The sequence below is a fragment of the Schistosoma mansoni genome (genome assembly GCF_000237925.1).
Source record: "Schistosoma mansoni, WGS project CABG00000000 data, supercontig 0041, strain Puerto Rico, whole genome shotgun sequence".
NCBI lineage: Eukaryota > Metazoa > Platyhelminthes > Trematoda > Strigeidida > Schistosomatidae > Schistosoma > Schistosoma mansoni.
Window position 1 is genome coordinate 160298 of NW_017386027.1, and position 22941 is coordinate 183238.

The window sequence follows — 22941 nt, forward strand, 5'->3', positions numbered from 1 at the left end:
AATTTAGTCAAGTTATCAATTATATCCTCATTGGTATCTAAGATTATTGATTTGATTTTTTTTTTGGTTGTTATCAAAATTGCATAGTAACTATTCATGTATCCATCCAATTGCAAATATTGGTACAATGATTCAATAAATTTAATCTTTATCTCATTCATGTATATGGGAATAATGAATGAAATTCATTTATCTTTACAGAATCATTAAAAAAAATGGAATTTAATCATCAACTAAGAATTAAAAAAAATTTTTTAAACTTTTTTTTCTTGTTTTGCTGTTACTATGTGTGTTTTTTTTCTGTATTTTTGTTTTTTTTTGTTTTTTTTTCTTGGTTATGATGAAGCGGTTAGTTCAATTATCATTTAGTTCATTGTTTGTTTTATAAAATTGATGGTTATATACAATAAATGATTATTATATTTTGATTTGGTATTATTTGATTGAATATTCCCATTGATGTTTAAGACTACAGTCCTAAACTTCATCCCATTGCACAAACAACTGGATATCAGGACTTAATAGCTAAGTGGATAATGCTATGGCGTTTGAAGCGAAAGGTACTAGGTTCGAGTCCTTAGAGTGAACATCAACTCTGAGATACGGATACATCCAGCTGATGAGTCCGAATAAGAAGGAAACGCGTGTGTATTGGTTTCCACTGCTAGCCACTATCCATCTCTCTTTACAATATTATATTCTATTGCATTCTATTTATCTATAAATTTTCATTTTTAAGTTATAGATATTAAGATTTTATTGAACAAATGATATAAAATAGGTTATATTCTGCAATCAAATTGAATCGTAATAGTTGGTTCTATGAGTCAGTGTAAGCTAAACCATAATGGAAAATTTGAAAGCATTGAATGGCTGTTTCGTCCTAGCTAACATCGCCTCATGGATTCAACTACAGAAAAACTATGAAAAACCTGGAATCACTGGTAGGTCGTTTCGTCTTATTATGGAATTCCTCAACAGTGCGCATCCACGATCCCACCTCGCGGAATTGGAATCCAGGACCTACGAGGTCATCAGAAATCTAAGAGGAGAGAAATAAATCGTGTACATCTAAATACTTGGAAACTATAAACACTGATCATAAATTGATTGAAAGTAATTGGTTTAAATAAGCAAGACCATTGACTTTAACAGTTATTTTTTAAAGATTTCATCCAATTTTTGGCAAATCAATTCTAGTTTTTGAATCATCAAAGTAGATAATATCGATTACATTCTGATTATTGTTATCTAATGAATAATTGCAAAGAAACGATTTGAAGAGTACTTCTGTCTGTATAAAACGTAGTACTCATATTTATTGAGAAAAATGTCTCAGTTATTATAAGCAAAGATGTATAGTGACTAGCAGTGGAATCCAGTTTGATGTGCGTTTCGTCCTATTCGGGACTCGTCAGCTGGATGTACTTGCATCTTAGAGTTGATGTTCACTCTGATACTTGAATCCAGTGCCTTTCCTTTTAAACGCAATCGCGTTATCCACTCAGCTACTGAGTCCTGATAGCCACTTGCTTGTCATAACAATGAAATGCATCACATACAATATTCCTACTTTTAATCAATCTATATCTTTAAAAGAGCGTATAAAGTTCACATATATATAGAACAACTAAACACATTCACATTTTACCTACACAAACTGAGATCATTCTATGAAGCTATCAGAAGAATTACGGAAGTAATTCCAGCATTTATATTATAAATTAGCATGTAAGCAGAACGATCTAAAAATAGGTGATATCGATGAAGTCATTGTATTCATTATATTGAAAAGTATCTAGATTAATCAAAGAACTAGTTTGATAAATATCATTCATTCTTGTGAACCAGAAGTTTATGCAGAGGTACTGGCAGTAATCGTCCTGTTTAAACTTAAAATTTAAATATTCCAGTCATAAATCTAACCAGCCATGTGTTATTTCCACGTAAATCTGATGCTCTAACATGTTCAGATGAGTGATCCATATTGATAGGATCCTTTTTCTAATGTAGAATAATAATAATTAAGACTAATGCGATGTGTGTGTAGTGTCGGTACTATTTTAAACCCACATAACTTATTCTAGCTTCTGAACAGACCGATTTATCCATCCTTCTGAAGCTACATTTTGACCTTGTTAATTATTCGCTTATCAACCTTAACTGTTTTTATATGATCGTATGTAAGTTTATTTTTTATTCTGTTCATCATATGTATGTAACATATTTTCGTCTGCCTATAAATATCGATTAACGCTTGACTAAATGGAGTCGGCTCACTTGCCTTCTTCAATCTGCTTTGGTCTTCCCTCTTTGCTTCGTCTCCTTAATTCGTTGTTCAAATCAATGATGAGTGCATGAAATATACATATTCAAAATAAATTCTCGTATTCGGCTTATTTAATTCCGTTATTCACCAATGTGGATTAAGTCGATGATTATATACAAGGATTGTCGACAAGTAACACGAACAAATACAGACGAAGATAACTAATGTAGCAGTAGCCTCTGAATCAATATGCCTCAACATACACAAAGGAAAAAGCAAGATCCTCAAATACAACACGGAGAACACCGATCCAGTCACACTTGATGGAGAAACTCTGGATAATGTGGAAACATTCACATACCTGAGAAGCATCGTTGATAAACAAGGAGGATCGGATGCAGATGTATATGCGAATATTGGAAAAACATGGACTGCACTTCTACAACTGAAGAACTTATGGAACTCAAAGCAATTGTCAAATAACTTCAAAGTGAGAATCTTCAATACGAATGTCAAGACAGTCCTACTGTACGGAACTGAAACGTGGAGAACTACTACATCCATCGTCAAGAAGGTTCAAGTATTTATAAATAGTTGTCTAAGCAAAATACTTAACATTCATTGGCCGGATACCATCAGCAATAGCGTTTTATGGGAGAGGACGAACCAGCTTCCATTTGAAGACGAAATTAGGAAAAGACGTTGAAAGTGGATAGGACATACATTACGGAAATAGTCAAACTGTATCACGAGGCAATCCCTAACTTGGAATCCGGAAGGGAGTCGGAAAGGAGGAAGACCAATGAACGCATTGAGCCGGGAAATAGAAGCAGATATGAAAAGAATGAATGTTAACTGTAAACAACTGGAAAGGATTTCTGGGGACAGAGTTAGATGGTGAATGCTGGTGTGTAAACTATGTTCATTCATGAAGGGTAACAGGCGTATGTAAGTAATTGGCGATAAGTATGCCTCAATAGCAATAAGAAACGATCAAAATGGAGTCAGATATAAGCGCCAATAAATTAATCAGTCCGTCGATAACATCGTCCGATCTAATTTAAGGGCTACTAAATATGCTACTGATATCGACTGATATAAGTCTCATAGATCACTAATAGAAATATATCCAAAAATACATTAAGAATTATCTCAAGCATCAATGGGAAGATTCAAACAAGTAACAAGTAAGTGAATTTAAACTTCACCTCATTGCACAAGCAAGTGGTTATCAGGACTCAGTAGCTGAATGGATAAAGCGATGGCGTTTGAAGTGAACAATACTGGGTTCGAGTCACAGAGTGAACATCAACAACTCTGTGATGCAGGCACATCCAGCTGACGAGTTCCACTACTATTCCATTATCAATCTTTGCTTACAATGATTATCACAATTCATTTAATGAAAATATATAATTTATTTCATTAATTACTATGGCAATACAATTCAAATGAAGTTTAACTTTTGAAAAAACTTTAAAAATTTAAAAAAGAAAGGGTAACATGTCAATAAATGATAACATAATAGAACAAATGAAATATTATTTGGCACTTGAATTCCTTTAATACTTAATCACACATCCATATATAAAACAATTAGATATTTTAGATCAAAGAAATTCTCTTAGCAACAACAAAAAAACAAAAAAAAACAAGAGAGTACGTAACTAATTGAGTTCTCTTTTTTTTCTTTTTTTTTGTTTTTTTTAAAAGATAAATGAAGATGGAAACAAAAATTTTTTTTGTATGTATCTATATAAACAATTTGATTCATTCAATTGTTGGCAACAAAAAAAAAGATTTCTTAGACTGAAAGGAATATACCATCTGTAACTAATTAAGTTCCGTTTTTTTTGTTTTTTGTTATTTTAAGATAGTTAAGGTGGCAACAAAATTTTTTTTTTGTATATATATATATAGAAACAATTTGATTCATTGAAGCCTTGGCAACAAAAAAACGATCCCCCTTTTTTTTCTTTTTTTATTCGGCTCCATTAGTTTTTTGATCATCATTTAATTTTAACCATTTTAATTCATTATTTTTAATACGTTTATGTTTATTTTCAGCTTTTTGTTTAAGATTATAATATAATAATTGTAATGATGCAAATAAGGTTAAAATCATTTTACCATTTAAATCTTCTAAATGTTCTGGTAAAGTGAATACTCTAGCACCAGCTTTATGACAACATGATATAGCATATTGACGTATAGATGCATCATCAATATTATTACCTAACCATATATCTTTATTAGTTGAATTTGGTTTAATATGTTCAAGTAATTGTAAAATGGGTATACCAGTAGCTAGAGCTGGATCTCTAAAGCTACTAAGTGGTTTAGCTCTTGCTTCCATCATTTGTTCATTTACCCATGTTAGAATATCTTTATCATCACGTGGGATATGACTTTCACCTGGAGTGACCTAAAATAAGTAAATATAAATGATAGATCAGAAAAAGGGTTTTGTAGAGATTTCAATATTTTCATACTTGAAATCATGAGTCAATTGAAGCTAAACTACTATGGAGTTCAATCAATTCTGTTGTAGGGATATCAACTCACTGAAGACAATTGATGAACGGTTGCTCGAACATCGTGGATTGGTTGAAGTTAGACATTAACACCGTTGGATGCCTGCTCAGTGGTCTATCGGTTAAGTGATCTGGTACGAGACTAGTAGATCCTGGATTCGAATCTCGCGAGTGCGGGATCATGAATGCGCACTGCTGAGGATTCCCATAATAGGACGAAACGGCCGTCCAGTGCTTCCAGGTTTTCGATAGTAGTCTAGCTTCAATTGACTCATGATTTCAACCATGAAAAAAACATCAATTAATTAACAGACTTTTTGTGCCTTCTCATCAAAATGATAATGTGGATTATAAAAATATAGGATAAGATTAGTTTTAAATGGTCATATTGTTGTGACGTGCGATTTCCCAAAATCTGATACTGATACATGGTATACTAGGCACTAATCCCCTAATTGACTATTTGAGCGAGAAAACAAGAGTGAGCGAGAAAGTGTATTGGACTACCAAATGAAATACACAGATACTTATTCATATATTTACCAGTCTATCTTTAGGAAATTGACTCATTGACCCCAATGGAGTGCACTTGAACCTTGGATCACTTTTGATTGTCATCGGTTGATCTTCTCATTAGGTTAATTCCGATTGGTGCTCTATATCACCTTTCCCTCCTGAAAAATAAGTCTTGCTTATTCGATTTAACTGAAGGAATTGAAAAAAAATCTTGTATTCTTGATGATTTTCTCAGGGTCTGGCAATTACATATTCTGAGCTGATCCTGATGACCCCAACTGACTGTATCGATCAAATAATGTAGCTGCAGGTTCGAGCTAAGAGGTCTTTTATCTGAAATTATTCGTCTGTCAACGTCGTAAGTTTCTTAAAAACACTGATAATCAATTAGGAAACTAACGATTAACTCTCATCTCCTTAAGTTTATAGTCCCTTCTTCATTTTCAATACATGCTATCAAATAAAGTCCGAATCTTCCTTCCTTACATTAGGTCAGCAGAACAGACACCGTTAGGTGAGGCTGGATTTGGGGTTCTTCTATATCTCCTCAAGAAATTCTAGACAACCTATTCCGTCGTGGCCTCCTCTTGTGACTTGATAAGAGCTCGCTTATGAGTATCTACAAAATACTCAAATTAACCTTTTGACTGTGGATAGTAGGGTGATAATTGAATGTGTGTGATGGCGTTGTTTAAACAGAAGTTTGAGAGGATTTCCAATGTGAAGTGAGGTCTCTTGTCTGTAACTAGTGTGGAAATTAATATATATAATTCAGTCTAAACAAAGATGGATAGTAGCTAGTAATGGAGTTCAGTGTGACACGCGTTTTGTCCCTTTTCAGACTCGTCAGTTGAATGCACGTGCACTCCAGAGTTGATGTTCATACCAGAACTCGAACCCAATACTGTTCGCTTCAAACACCATCGTGTTATCCACATAGCTACCGAGTCCTGTTAGCTTATATCAGTGAGAAGATTCAAGTAAACAATACCAAGTTAATATAATTCAGTCTCTTTCTTTCTTTTTATCTTCGTTAGAGAAAGATTAATTCTGTGTATCAAATTTTTTGGCAACGTTACCATCTATTTTTTTGTTTGTTTTGTAAAAGCATGAGTAAACTTGTAAACTAGATATTTCTTTGGATTTATTAGTCTGAACAATATACCAAATCTTATGATTTTGTATTTTCTTTCATTTAGTTGGTTGGTGATAAACAACAAATAATATTCTTCATACACTGGTGATTTCACCCGATGACGTTTTGGAGTGAATATGTTACAATATACGAAACACATTAGATCTAATCATTAGAGTTCAATATTTATAAATGTACACAGTATTGTACACTACATATTAAATGAATTATATTTATTTTGATGGAGTTCTGTTCTCTGAGCTGGATGGTTTAGTAGTGAAGCTTTCATCGTCCTTCTGAATAATATCATCAGCACTTCACTTCTACCCGAAGTTTGTGCTGATGATGTCCTTCAGAAGGACGATGAAAGCTCCACGACCAAACCATTCAGCTCAGAGAACAAAACTACATCAAAATCACCCACCTAAGCTACAAATTTTCTCCACCATCTCAAAATCATACGACTTATATTTATACTATCAACAGAATCAGTATCTGAACATGAATTGAATGGAGAAGAATCATGTTTGATCTTGCTTACCCGTAGGGTGCCTAAAGCTAGGACCAAACATTAGTTTTAGATTATTGGAAACTATTTTATTTTTCTTATGTTGTTTTGATTACTTATCTTTCATAGTTGAAATCATTAGTCAATTGAAGTTAGACCACCATGGAAAACCTGGAAGCACTGGAAGGTCATTTCGTCCTATTGTGGGACTCTTCAACAATGCGCATCCAGGCTCTTGTCCCGTGAAATTCGAACTCAAGACCTATCAGTCTAGCGCGCGAACGCTGAATCTCTAGATCACTGCGCCGGCATCCAACAGTTTTAATGTTTAACTTCAACCGATCCACGAAATTGAGCGACACATCCATCATTGTCTCCAGTGATTTACTACCTCATAACAGACCTGGTTGAACTCCACTGGTCACTGCTTCTCACTAGAACTCCAGGAAATATCTCTTGAAGCCAGTCACTAGTGATCTGTTTTTTTTAATCATTGAGGTTATGTAAGTCTCTCACTTTTATTATGGATATGTCTTTAAAATACTCATACCGCTGAACAGCCGAAGCTTCAGTAACATCTGTGATTATTGCAACCAATGTTACTGATGCTTTTATTTTACAGCTCGTGGCAATTATTATAATATGCCGTAGTCTCAATTTGGACCGAGCGATAAAGGTTCCTATTCTAGCAAACGTCTTCCTTCAACATATATTACATCAAAGGACAACATCACGGTAGTCTGTACAAGGTCTACAAGTCATTTAATAACCGCAATTAAAAATACAGGAACTTCTAAGTAGTGTCATTTGTTTTAGCCGCTTAATTGTCAATTCTTCTCTATAATTCTCTGTGAACCGATCGTACATGAGCACCAGGTGCTGAAATCGACGCCGTGACCTTGAAATCGCTCAAACGCTCGTCCATAAATTATAGTCTCGCTCAGACTACTTATACCGGTAATGTTACCTTGGTGTAAGAGTAGTTTTGAAGAAATGCCGTCTCAATATAGTATTAAACAATGAAAAAGTAAAATCAACATATACATTCATTATAAAAACTTACTTCATGAAGTAATTTAAATATATATGCCTGCATCAATGTGAAACAAACGCCCAAAACTAATTTACGATCCCTTTTTTGTATATCTTTACCACTAACATTAACAAAACGTATATTCATTGATTGTGCCGAATCAATAACTAAATTACAATTCCCTGTTTCTTGAAATAAACGTCGTTTAGGATCAAAATCTTGATCCACTAATGACCAATCCACTGCACCCGGTTTAATTTTATCAAATAATTGTAATAGAACTAATCCATTACTAAGATCAGTGTACAAGTGTGTTACATATGGTTTAACACCTAATGAATTGATCCAATTACGATAAGTTCTTTCTTCCAATGTTTCACCTTCTACCAGGAAATCATCACGACGTGCATCTAAACCTGGATACATATTGAATAATGTAGCAAGAAATGCTAAATTCAAACGATCACGATTATCATTATTCTTTTCACCAGCTAGATATATATCTTCTGGTGCTAAGGTAAATGGTGTACCCAATGTTTCATTATTATTCAATACATTCATTGCTCTTTCTTGACGACTTGTTGAACTTAAAATTTCACTAGCAGACATTAATTTACAACGTTTATCGATTGGTACTATTTGTTCCATTAAATGCGCATAGACAACGGAATCAGCTAAATCTGAATTGAAATTTGTAATACGTCTATCACAACCAGCACGATGTAAATGATAATTCACCCAACGCATTAATAATTCTTCTGGTTTCAATGTAGATAAATCTTCGGCAGTTTCTCCATCATGTAGTAAAGCTATTAGTTCTTTATGTCTATTCAATGTAATTGTATCGATTAATCCACGACGTATCAATTGCCAAATTAATCCTAGTACAATATGTCGTTTACCTTGCATAATATCTTCTGGACCAGTATTTACTACACAACATCCAATGGAAGCAGCTGAATTAACAGCTAATGTAAGATTTTCATGAACCTAATATTTAAAAACAAAAATAAGAAGAATGAATGATGATAGTGTGATCATACGGATTATTTACTTAGGAGATTTATGATGTAGCCGTATAATGTGCTTGGTCCACCAGGGTGTTTGGTACCTGATTGGTTGAGCCACAGGATTGGGCTATACTGTTCGGATTGTAGCGTTGAAGCCTATATAGTGTCTGGTTCTCCTATACGGTGGGTTAAGCCTGAGCAGTGTCTGGCTCTCCTGTTAAACGAGATTGAGCTGTACCGTTTGGGTTGCCGAGTGAAAGTCTGGATGGTGTTCGGTTCTACCGAAAACCAGTGCAAGATTGCCCTGGCCTATAAGGGTATATTATATAACTAATAACGTATAATGTGCTATTGAGTCAGAATGATCTGATATGTAAACTTGATTCCACTGCTTAAGTTATGTATATACATAGTGAATCAGAGAGTGTAGTTAACATCATGGAGATTGAATGAAGAATACAGTAACTACATTATAAACTAGTGTTAAAATCAATCAAACATTAGGTATATCTTTCAGACCGTAAATGATTTCATATCAAGTCATTTCGTATTGTTTACTTCAATCTTCCGATTGGTGTTTGGAACTGGAATTCATCAAAGATAGTTGGTGGGTAGCAGTGGAATCCAGTTTCACGTACGTTTCATCCTATTTGAGACTCGTTGACTGGATGTACCTGAATCGCACAGTTGATATTCACTCCAGGACCCCAACCCAACACCGTTCGCTTGAAACGCCATCTTAATATCTACATAGCCATTAGCTTGTGCAATATGGTCAAGTTTAGACTCGTTTTGTATTGTTTATTTGAACGTTACGACTGATGTTTAGGGCTGTGAATGATCAGTCTCTTATTGGCATGTGCGCACGTCGTACGTATTGCCTCAATTTTGCTTACGTCACAAGTATTGTAAGCAAAGATGAATGGTGGTTGATAATGATATGCAGGATGCGCGCTTCGTCCTATTTGGGACTCGTCAGCTGGATGTATCTGCATCCCATAGTTAATGTTCACTCTGGAACTTGAATCCAATACCGTTCGCTTTAAACGGCGTCGCGTCATCCACGTAGCTACTAAGTCCTGATAGAATGAAATGCACATCCTTTGTTTCAAGACTAACCACTATCCATCTTTGATAATAATATTATCTATAATTCATAACAATATTTTGTCTTCACAATTGTTTGATCACTGGGTGGTGATCAATGTCATGTGTGTACAGTCCTTCTTAGTGCTGATCGAATGCTATCGATCAAGTTGTGATGTGGCTACTAGTCTAGGTGGCTCGACACTGTGTGCACCATACTGAGATAAGATGGTGGTTGAAGGTGGTCAACAGGGAACCCTGGACCCGGGTTTCGTGCTACTTGGCACTCATCAGCAAGGTGTACCTGTAATCTTGAGGGAACTGGTGCTCCCTGATGGATTCGATTCCGTGACACTCAGTTTTACAGTCAGAGACGTTACCACTGAGCTACTCGGGCCGCGACCGACCTCCTGTAGGACTGAAATGTAATCACAATTGATTGATCACTGGGTTGTGATCAATGTCATGCGTGTCAAGTCCTTCTTGTCTTTCTCTTCTAAATCAAAATCATCTTTATTTCAATAGCTCTAATTGATGTACATCAATATTGATATTGTTGATGACCTGCTTGTTACCGGAAGATTCATCCTAGCTACACGCATATGGTCACTTTTAATTATGTATGTAATGTGAAATTTTAATCATTTTAGGATTATTTCATTTATATTTCTCTATTACATCATTTATTTTTTGGTTAAACTCTTTAATGTTGACCTCTTATTATGGATTAGAAAGAAAGTTATACATACGCATACACATGGTTGTGGTCCGCATGACTATCGCGTAACCAATGGTTTGTAGACTCGAGGTGACATAGCTCACAATCGATTACAATGGTGTAAGTGTATACACTCTTTATCTTCCCTTAAACATTGAGATTAAAAGTGCTTCATATTTTTCTTCCTATACTACATCCTTATACTCAATCTTTCTTTTATATATTACCACCATCAAATTACCTACTTCTATGCATTCGGTATTCATCTTGTTGTGTTAATGAGTAAGGTATGGCAACATGAACCGAAACATACGTATGTACCTGGTCCTACATTGTCACTGACTGACTAATATATACACATACTTTAAATACCAATATAATATCGAATTTATTTTAATGAGATTACTTGAATGGCATTTAAAAAACGAAACACTCATGCATACACACACACACTCTTATATCTTCACTTATGTGTTGCTATGGCAACAAACTGTTATTATTATTATTATTATTATTAATATTAATTTTATAATCATTTTCTCTTATCAAATTCACATTATGGTATCATGATTTGAAATTAAGTTATGTGTACTGTATTGTTGACAAGTCATCTACATATATATAGATGTATATACTATTCATGCTTATTATGAATATTAGGTACCGTTTTTATTATTGATTATAAAAAGAAGATTCCATTATCAATAATAATATACATTCTTATAATTATTGATTAAACATGAGTGTTACTATGTGGTGTGCAATTTTTTTTTTGGTGTTGTACATGCTTCCTTTCACTTGTGAACTAACCATAGTAACAATATTCTCACATTGAATAGGGTATAAGTAACCATTTAAGTAACTAATCAATAATCATATTAATAATTATATTGCACTATATCCATAATTGATAAATTGGTGACAAGTCACAGATATACAATATACAAAACAAGAATATCTACACACACACACACAGAGAGAACACAGTGTGTTATATGTTATCTTGATACTAAAATAGAATATGAATTCACTGAAAAAAATATTACTGAATCAAATGAAGAGAATTCATAATGAGATATATAGTAAGTGAATAATTAAATGAATGAATGTCAGAGAGATGAGCACTGATGAGTAGTCTTATAATAATAGGGACGAAACGGTTGACCTATGTTTACAAGTTTTCGATGATGGTCTAGCTTCAATTGACTCATGATCTCAACTATCATTAAAACCATTTCTCATTGATGATGAGCACTGGTGAGGAGTCTCATAATAATAGGTACGAAACGGTTAACTAATTCTTTCAGGTTTTCGATGGTGGTTTAGCTTCAATTGACTCATGATCTTAACTATCACTAAAACCCCTTCTGATATAAATAATTGATTAATGAATTTCTTAATACATTTCTTAATACATGCCCTGGTACGGCCGAGAGTGGGGAGAGTCCGCTTTCTCTCTCCAAATGCTCTCACATGGCCACGCGGATAAAGCCTCTGCCAGGGAATTCCTACTCTTTGCCTTCTCGTACCACAGGTGTTGTTTACGAAAGTGAGAGGACGAAAACCAAATGTCCGGCGCTTTAACCGGGTTGGTAGACACTCTCCGTGTCCACCTGGGGGAGTTGGAAAACCCTGATTCCAAACCAATGGTGCACATGGGCTCCAGTATCGTGAGGGAACAAATGGCGTGTGACTCAATCGTTGGTCACAGACTACTATGGGACTGCATCTCCTTACGATGCTCCACTGCATTGTGAATCAGACTTTTAGGTCAAAGGCTTCGGGTGTGGCCCCCTAAGAACACCACCTGCTTCAGTTTGGGCATCTGAGCAGTATCATAGCCCTCACACAAATCGAATGAGATTTTTGTGGCGCATATATATCTGATGTCCCCTTTGTACCAATATTTATGTGTTTAAATAAATAAATTAATTAATTAATTAATAGATAAATGTAGTTACCGGGACCTGTTGAAGACTTCTCTTGCGTTACACAATACTTAGTTACATTGATATTTGCTAGCTGAATACAATCAGTAAGAAGCCTAGTTTTTATTATTTTTGTTTGTTAGTTTACACATGTCATCAAAAGATATCTATAGAGGGCTTCGGTCATGGTTTTGAGATCATTCAACAATATTAATTGAACGTGATCGCTTAGAAAGTCGTGAGTTCAAACTTATTAGAAATCTCATACCGTACACCCTAGCTCCGGTAGATACCGTAATTGAATTCAATCAGTGAATTATATCATCGACAACTTAAACTAATCAAAAACCCCACTATCCAAATTAACCAATAGGTAGACATTAAATAATCATTGACATTTCCAAACATTCCACGTATATCAAGTCAATCACATGACTACTGCATCTACCTGGTCTCTAAATCGTCTGTAGATACTGTAGCTGTAAATAATTCCCCAAAATAAATAGCTGTGTAAGTGTTCGACATTGGATGCTGACCAAAGTAGTTTTAGTGGACTCGTTTAGCTGAAGGCGCTCGATCATGCATCCGTACCAAATCAGATTACAGGACGACGTGGGAAACAACTCCTACGATCATTCTCCAGATTAGATCAGTCACTTCTCGATATATTGATAACCCATCAAATATATCTTCTAACCTCCTCTCTTCTGACTTCTGATTTTAATTGGGTGGACGCAATTCGATTATAGAAGGTATTACTGGTAAGGAGTTGTCAAACTACAATACTGATGGTATGTTCAATACTTTATGAACGTTACTAATGATTCTGAACAATTCTTATTGAGTAAGAATGAATGGAACACATAACATGGTCACAGTAGACTATTTCTAACTAACATTAAAATATTATAAAGTTGAGATCATGAGTCAATTGAAGCTAGACCACCAAGGAAAATCTGGAAGCACGGGATGGCCTTTTCATCCTATTGTGGGACTCCTCAGCAATGCACAACCACGATCCCGTGGATTGGTTGAAGTTAGACAATATCACCGTTGAATGCCGGCTCAGTGGTTGATTGGTTAAGTGCTCTGGTGTGAGATTAGTAGGTCCTGGGCTCGAATCTCGAGATGCGGGATTGTGAATGCGCACTGCTGAAGAGTTCCACAATAGGATGAAACCGCCATTCAGTGCTTCCAGGTTTCCCATGGTGGTCTAACTTCAATTGACTCATGATCTCAACTCTATAAAATTACTAAAATCTCCACAAAACCCCTACTGTTAATATTAAAATAAACAAAAGTCTATATTTTCAATCAAAAACTATCCTGTAAAGTATTGATATTGTGACTACTTTGTAACATTGAATGTTTACAGCATATATATCAGCACATAAATATTAACCACATGTATACGATAGTATCCATATCTGATTGAAAACACTAATAAACTAATACTTGTGACTGACAAAACGGTACTAAACAGATCATTCATTATTTAGAATAGAAAGACCTTGACAGTATTGATTGAATTATGTAAATGATAATGGATTTAATGAATGTAGTTTGTTTGAAAAAAAAAACTTTGACTAGATCTAAGTGTTTAATGAAATGTATGAAATATGAATGTCAATATGTTCTGATTATAGACCACCGGATCGGATATAATAAACTTTTCAGCTCATTAGGCTTATCCCCTTGTTCGTAGATCATGAATTGTCCATAAGGTTGATGTTACAAATCGAGTTTCAAAAGATGATAAAACTCAATTAGTACCAATTCATGTACTCAGCATTCAATTACATTACATGTGTCAGGGTCAATGATTCTATCTAGCTGCCTGAATTGAAACAAGCAAAGTGGGACTCGAACAAGAAAGCTAGTGATTGAAAACCGGATCCCTTAACCACTGAGCCATTTCCATACTGTTTTTTAGTAGAAGTTTAAATACATAGACCATACACTGACGTTTGTTTCATAACTTTTGGGAATGTCTGTCAAATATTTAATCCTTAGTACTGACTGAATTTTATCAATAAAGTAGGAATGTGATCATCAAACGACTTAGATCACTAAACTGTCGGTTCCAAAGAATACCTCACTTACTTGGAAGTAACAGATATATCAAAGTTTGCAATGAAATGTTACAGTTTTCCCCCAGGTTGCTACGTTTATTCATTGGGAACTCATAGAGAAAGTTTCAGTCCGAAAACAATCTGACGATGTTAGTAGAGTGTTCTGACCTAATGCCTAATTTTATCAAATTTCAACCACTTTTTATTTGAGAAGATTTAGGGTCACAACATGGTACTTGACTGATACAAACAATCAGTTTTGGTTAAACAGTGAATTGTAAATAATAATATGTTTCATTTTAAACTATTAGGCAAAATCCCATCAGTTGAAGATGACGGAATCAATGGAAGTTATCTCTGTAAATCGATTCTAACGGGTGTAGTTTAGAATACTTTAGATAAAAAATTTATCACTGCTAGTAAATCCTTTCTCCAGTTTATTTCATTTCAATTCAATATAGACTGTTTATCCTTTTGAAAATCTGTGAGTTCCATTCTCGCGTCCAAATGTTTAACCTATAGACCACTGGGTCGACATCCAACGGTGTTAATGTTTAACTCTAGTCAATCCATGATCATACGCAACCCTTCATCCATTATTTGTTGATAACTGTCTCAACCCAACACCGAATGGACTCTATTGGTTATGGCCGTCCAAGGCTTTCAGGTTTTCAGTGGTAATTTAGCTTAGATTGACTCATAAATCTAACTATCCAAATTTATCAAAGGGACTAATTGCTTTAAATTTATTAGGATATTAATATTGATAATAAATTTCTTTACAGTTGAATGACTTCCAAAATTACTATTAGAATTTTAATGTTATAACTAGTACAGATACTTGATGTAACAATTTTTGGCTTTTATTTAAGTTCAGATTTATGTAGTAAGGACAGAAAGCCTACAGCCTATGCTATTTCTTTTCTAGAGTGCCTCCTCAAAATTAGTTATACCACTATTCTACGTCAACTCTCCTTGTAGCCCTTCTGTGGTTACTGCCGGTCCCAAACCCGGATAAAAGAGGTGGGTTGGGCATGGAGTTAGTGACCCCATCCCTTGGAAAACTAACTCTCTAAAAAAATTGCTGACCAGAAGAAATAATTCGGACTATTTAAACTCTGCCGTGGAAGTTAGAATGCCCTCATTTAGAAGAGTTATAACACCTCATGATGAAGGCTGAGTTCCTTCAGTAGCCACGAGGCCAATACCCATTCTAACAAACAGAGCTACACTTTTTATGGCTACATGGAACGTCCGGACAATGTGGGAGACCGGTAGAGTCTTCCACAGTCTCCTCTTCTCAGAAATGAGGAAATACAACCTGGGGGTGCTTATGATCAGTGAAACACATTGGATGCAGGTTGAACAACAACAAATATCTTCAGGAGAGCTTCAGCTATACTCCGGCTATGAAGAAGAAAATGCCCCACATGCACAAGGAGTGGCATGGATGCTATCCAAACAAGCACAAAATGCACTTATAGGATGGGAATCTTATGAAACCAGGATCATCAAATTCTCATTCAAAACATAAAAAGAGGGCATTACAATGGACGTCATCCAATGCTATGCACCTACCAGCGAATACTATGAAGACGTTAAAGTTCAATCCTACGACAGGTTGCACTTAATCAAAGTGAGGTGCCTAACAAAGGACCTGACCATTCTGATGTAAAATTTAAATGCCAATGTTGGAATGAACAACACTGGATACGAATACGTCATGGGACTACATGGACTGGGAGAAAAGAACGAAAACGGTGAGAGAATTGCGAACCTATATGTCTTCAACAAACTGGTAATGGGTGGCACTATATTCCCACAAAAACGCATACACAAAGCCACATGGACGTCGCCGGATCAAACTTCACAGGACCAAATCGACAATATCTGTATCAATATTAACTTCAGAAGAACGGCGGAGGACGTGAGAACCAGGAAAGGAGCTGATATAGCATCAGATCATCACTCTAGAAGCCCTGGATAACGGGAGGGACAATATCATAAAAGTTTAATACGGCCTTTCTTCGAGATACTGACAGACTCAAGAAATTCAATATAGCCCTCAGCAATAGGTTACAGGCCTTTCATGATCTACTCAATGAAGAGGGAACTACCATAGAGAACATTTGAGATGGGATCAAGCAGGCAATCGCTTCAACATGTCAGGGGTTCTGGGCCATAAGAAGCACCAACTTAAGGAATGGATCACTGTCGATACACTGGATAAGATTCAAGAAAGGAAGAACAAGAAGGCTGGAATCAATACTAGCCGAACAAGAACAGAGAAAACCAAGGTACAGCTCGAATACACAGAAGTAAACAAGCAAGTGAAGAGGAGTATCAGAACCGACAAACGTAAATATTTGGAAGATTAAGCAATGACAGCGGAAAAGGCTGCGAGAGAAGGAATCATGAGACAACTGTATGACACAACAAAGAAACTCGCTGGAAATTACCGTAAACCAGAACGAACAGTGAGAAGCAAGGAAGGAAGATTAATTATCCACATTGAAGAACAGTGAAACAGGTTGGTAGAACACATCAAAGAACTCTTGAATTTGCCAGCTTCACTGAACCCACTCAACATCGAAGTAGCACCCACGGACCTCCCAATCGATGTTGACCCACCAACAATTGAAGAGATCAGCTTGGCCATCAGACAAATCAAGAGCGGCAAAGCAGCGGGGCCAGACAACACTCCGACAGAGGCACTGAAAGCAGATGTAGCAGCAACTGTCAAGATACTCCACATTCTCTTCAGTAAGATTTACGATAAAGAACAAGTACCGACAGACTGAAAAGAAGGACTTCTGAGCGAAATACAAAAAAGGCGATCTTGGCAAGTGTGATAACTACAGAGGCATCACTCTTCTCTCATGAATATATTGAATACGACAAATATTGATGATCAAATAAAATATAATTATACTAGTACAATTATGGTAGAATAATGACAACGATTAAAACAACAATAGCAACAAAACAATCACTTACATTAAAAACATTCTTCAAACTAGGTCCTCTATTTATACTTCGTTCATCAATAGTATTTGGACTAGCCACATTGACAAGTTTACACAACAATATCCCATTTTTACAACGTTGATACAATTGACCATCAACTGATGGATCAACTGGTAGAATACCATCTTGCAATTCGACATCATGACCTAAACGTTTATTGATCCATAGTGTAAAACCTCTTTCTTCTGCTTTACTAACTGAATGTCTAGTATCAGTATCATTTTTGCCAACAGTAAATGACTAAAACAAAAAAAATAAATAGATAGAATTCAATGAATAATGATTGTACCCCAATATAGACAGTTTTGTGTTCTTTATTCACTAAATAAAGGACATAATATTGAAGGTTCTTACTTACTTACTTACGCCTGTTACCCCTCGTGGAGGAGCATAGGCCACTCACCAGCATTCTTCATCCAACTCTGGATGGAGAAGGTTCTGTTAAAGTCGATTATCCTGGATTAACATATCCAATAATAGATTTAAAGTTTACTAGGTCTAATGTATTCAAGATTCATATGACAGTTTCACTTTAAGATCTTTTGAAAGATTCAGTAATCTCAGCTGACTGATTGAAATGATTCAAAATATTTTAATATCTCAATGACAAGCATTACTTCAGTACAGTGATGTGAACTAATTTGGTTTGATGAAAGAAACTGAAAACGATGTTTTCCGGCTAGATCGACTTTATCTAGTTTAAGAGACTCAGTTCTTGTATGGTGGACGTCAACAGATATAAGTAGTATGTATCATCTATCAAAAGTATGATGTCTGGCGGCAAAAAGTTAAGAAGATCGAACAGTTGAGTATGAGAACAGAGAGTGTTTATATAGGAATGAAGAAACAACAAAGTCCAAGATAATGGATGGACATTTTACAAATGATATATATACTGTATGGTTCTCAGATTGGAAATAGTTAAGATTGTATACAGATTTCATTGAATGTAATGATAATCTTTCAGCCAATATATGATTATCACCTTATTGTTGTTATCAGTATCAGTCAGTTAACTTCATGACATTGATTGAATTTAGGAAGAAGTATAACTGTATCGACAATTCAAATAAACTTATCCAACTAGTTCATCGAATCCTCTTGTACACAAACTTTAGAAGGTTAGACTATAATTTATGATGGACCTTTGAGTAATGTTAAAATAACCTTGAAATGTCTATTTACTTACTACGGTTGAATGTGGGTTATATATCAGTATGAGGAATTACGATGAAGATTTACAGATGAACTGGGTTCTAGTCCCAGAGTGAACAAAAACTGAGATGCAGATATGTCCGGCTGACCAGTCCCAAATAGGACGAAACGCGAGTCAAACTGGATTCCACTGCTAGCCACTATCCATCTTTGCTTACAATGCTTGTGAATTAAGGCTATATCTAGGCAATATGCACAGTATGCACATATGCCAATAAGAGACTGACCAATTGCAGTCTTAAACATTAATGGGAAGATTTAAACAAGTAATAATAAGTGAAATTAAATTTATTGTTTTCATCATGAACTGATATCAGCTATAATGCCAAAAAGGGTATTAAGCCAAATGAGTGAATGAATTTCATTGCCAAAATTCAAAATCTTTCTTAAATCTGATTGGTTCGTCTATAAATTATTAATATCACCGTTTAGAAGTTGCCAAGATTACATGAATGTTTGTGCTTACCATCATATGAAAGAAGCTAACCATGAAATCAAAATTATAATAAATGGTTATGTTCATTAATCAATCTTGATATTGATGGGTTTACTTAGAACTACTAACAAGTAATAATGTGGTGTAGGTTACTTATATCCATATAAGTAATATATGGTGATGGTCAGGCATTGAATGTATTTCAGTAGAAGATGGATAAGGAAAGAACGGAACAATATTATTCGGAGACTATGGACTGATACTTCCAGAAGGAATGGTCAAGATTGAGACAATTGATTGATGGTCGGCAAACTAACTGTGTGCTGTACGATTGTCAAATTTTACTGATCTAGTCTGTAATTTTCTATTATCCTCAATAGTCTTCTTGTTCACTACAGTAATAACTGAAGGTATTCAATAAGTATATACATCAGTACTTTCTAATGGATATTTTTCATTGAAGTGAACACAAATTAACTTGTACAAACATGAAAAAAAATAAAACACTTAGGCTTTTGGTTAAATACAAGAACATTGAAAGAAACTTTCAATTATGTAATACTGTAGTCTAACAAATCTAACATATTTATTGAAGGGAATTACTACTATGGTACATTCTACTGGTCTAAACCATAGATTTATGTCTAATTATAACAATATATATCCCTTTATATTTGAAATAATATCAGCGATTGTAACCACTGAAATTATGAGTCAATTGAAGCTAAACTGTCATGGAAAACGTGGAAACACTGGACGGCTGTTTTGTCCTATTGTAGGAATCCTCAGCAGTGCACATCCACTATCCCGCCTTGAGAGATTCCAAGCTAAAACCTATAAGTCTCGCGCCAGAACACTTAACCGATGTTAATTTCTAACTTCAACCAATCCACGAAATTGAGCGACCATCTTCTATTGTACTGAGGTAGATTTCTGTTAAATTATTCATTCACATGTTGAAGAATATTCGTACAAATTTATCGCTTCATATTGTTATAAACAAAAAGAGTTGGTAGCCTGCTTGAACATCTGGAATGCATGTTCCTATCATCTAGATATTTCAACAAGTCATCTAATTTTGTTTTGTTTTTTTAATACATCGTTATGGCTATTAATCGCATAATCTATTCAGGTGCGTCTCTGAAAAGTATCCAACCTTTTTCTGTATAAGTTTGAAAAGAACACAACCAGTGACATTGTAGTTACTGGCAATATTCAGCGGAAAGAAGTACTTAATTGGGAATGTGAGTGACTGGACGCATAACTTCTCACTGATGATCAATCAATATCTATCGTCAGGATAGACCAAGAAGTACGAAAACTGAAACTTGTTGAAGTTCTTTATGCAGAGAATAATAATGTTGTTCATAGTCACCCACTATGTCAAAAGATACCGATATATATGGATTGACTATCACAATAAACCACTTAGTTTTCATTCAACATAACGATAGTGTTTATTTATAATGAATCGAGTTATATGAAATCTGACACAAATTACTAGTTATAAAGTTTTTGTTTGAAACACTGTCAACTAAAATAAATTCACTTGGTATATCCAGCTGACGAGCCCCAAATAGGACGAAACGCGCGTCCTAGATTCCACTGCTAAACACTAACCATCTTCGTCTATACTATCGACTATTCATCAGAATTCTTGATTACCATATAAATCACTAAGTGGATTCGTTAAACCTAAGTTAGAATATATTCTCATTTCTATATTAAAAACAACCATGTAAGTAAGTCAACCGGTAGATTATATTGTTTAGCTATGTTCTTCAAGAGTGAATGAAAACAGATAATGTGGGTTCGATCCTTGAACTTTCAGCCGACATTTATCTGTCACATTCGGTTCACGGTTATTTTAAAAAAGAACTTTCATGTAACTCATCAATAACATGAGTGAAATATAAGATCATAACAATGTAGAATATACCGACAGAACATACCTTCACATCTTCAGCATGTTTTAATAATAAAGCTTTGCTAATAGCTTTTGTTGTATCTTTTAAATCTTTTGCTTTTTTATATAATTCATGAAATTCATCTGGATTAAGCCAATTTCTTTGTTGTCCAACTAAATCTCTTATTTCATGACCAGCAACAGAGACACCAACAACTTCTAATGCAGTTTTTATATCATCCCATGCAATATTATTTGATTCACGTAATGATTTATATTTATGAAATAAATCATCCCATTGTTCTTGAGTTAATTGATTGATAGACATGATTTGAATATCAAAAGGTTGGATCAAAAGGGTCGGATCAAAAGTGTTGAACCAAAAGGGTTGGATCAAAGTGTTGGATCGAAGGGTTGAATCAAAAGGGTTGAATGTATATATATAGAGAGAGATGAATTGAATGGTATGGTATGTGTAATTCAATAATTTGTGAATTTCACTTGTCAACTACACTTTATATATACATAAAATTTAATTCCAAAAAAACGAACCAAAACTCATTAGATCATATGATGGAGAATGTTAGTGGGCGGCCTATGCTCGCTCCTCCACGAGGGGTAACAGGCGTAGGTAAGTAAGTGAATAAATAAGTATGATAATAATGATCAAGGTTATGTTTGTAACCTTTATTTAGTTACTAAGGTATATCATAATTAAATATAAGAGTATGAAATGAGTAAGTATGTCTGTTTATCAGTATGATAGTAATGAATGTTTACTTAACACATTTACATATCTATATTACTAACAATCATATATTGTTATTACATTTCTAATGGTCTCTATGTGTGTGTGTATGTGTATTCAGTTATATTATGCTTAAGATATAATAGTTACAGGAATACAGTTTACTTGATTGGCAATGATTCTGTTTAAACAAGTTAGTTAGCTAAATCAACAAAGTTTAAGTAGTGTCAATAATATTGACTTGATATGCAGATATAATGAGAGTTAACACATCGGGTTTCAATATTAATATGGTTCCATTACTTCGCTACTTACACTTGTTACCCTTCATGGAGGAGCGTAGGCAAACCACCAGCATTGATCATGCAACCCTGTTCTGAACAATCATTTCCAGTTGTTATTCATTAATACCATGTCGGCTTACAATTCTCAACGCAGTTTCTCTTTTGGTCTTTCTCTTATCCATTTACCTTCACGATCCCATGTTAGCAATTGTCACGTGATGCGGTTTGATGATTTCTCAAGTATCTGTCTTTTCATAATGTCCTCCTCAGTTGCAACCTCATTTGTTATCCTACACAGTAGACTGTTACTGATGTTATGCCATCAACTGACATTCAATATCTTACGCAGAAAAGTGTTTGTAAATACTTATACATTATTGATGACGATTGTAGTAGTTCTTCTCCATATAGTAGAACTGTCTTGTAGTTCATATTGAAGATTGTGACTTTGATATTTGTTGACAGTTGTTTTGAGTTACATATGTTATTCTCCAACAGAGAGAACGTGTTTCTTAC

At 34.8% G+C, this 22941-nt stretch overlaps 2 protein-coding genes across 2 annotated transcripts; both read right to left on the bottom strand.

The window, feature by feature from the left end:
* Positions 1-4250: 4250 nt before the first annotated feature.
* On the bottom strand, positions 4251-4628 carry Smp_195040 (fimbrin, putative; the record flags this gene model as incomplete). Its single annotated transcript, XM_018790649.1, has 1 exon — positions 4251-4628. One exon carries the CDS (start codon positions 4626-4628, stop codon positions 4251-4253), a length of 378 nt encoding a protein of 125 aa, XP_018646048.1.
* A 3367-nt stretch (positions 4629-7995) lies between these two features.
* On the bottom strand, positions 7996-22064 carry Smp_037230 (fimbrin, putative; the record flags this gene model as incomplete). The annotated part of the gene is made up of 3 exons (XM_018790650.1): positions 21440-22064; positions 17807-18076; positions 7996-8985 (listed from the first exon to the last, which is right to left on the bottom strand). Exons 1-3 carry the CDS (start codon positions 21719-21721, stop codon positions 7996-7998), a joined length of 1542 nt encoding a protein of 513 aa, XP_018646049.1. The 5' UTR covers positions 21722-22064.
* Between the last annotated feature and the right edge of the window lie 877 nt (positions 22065-22941).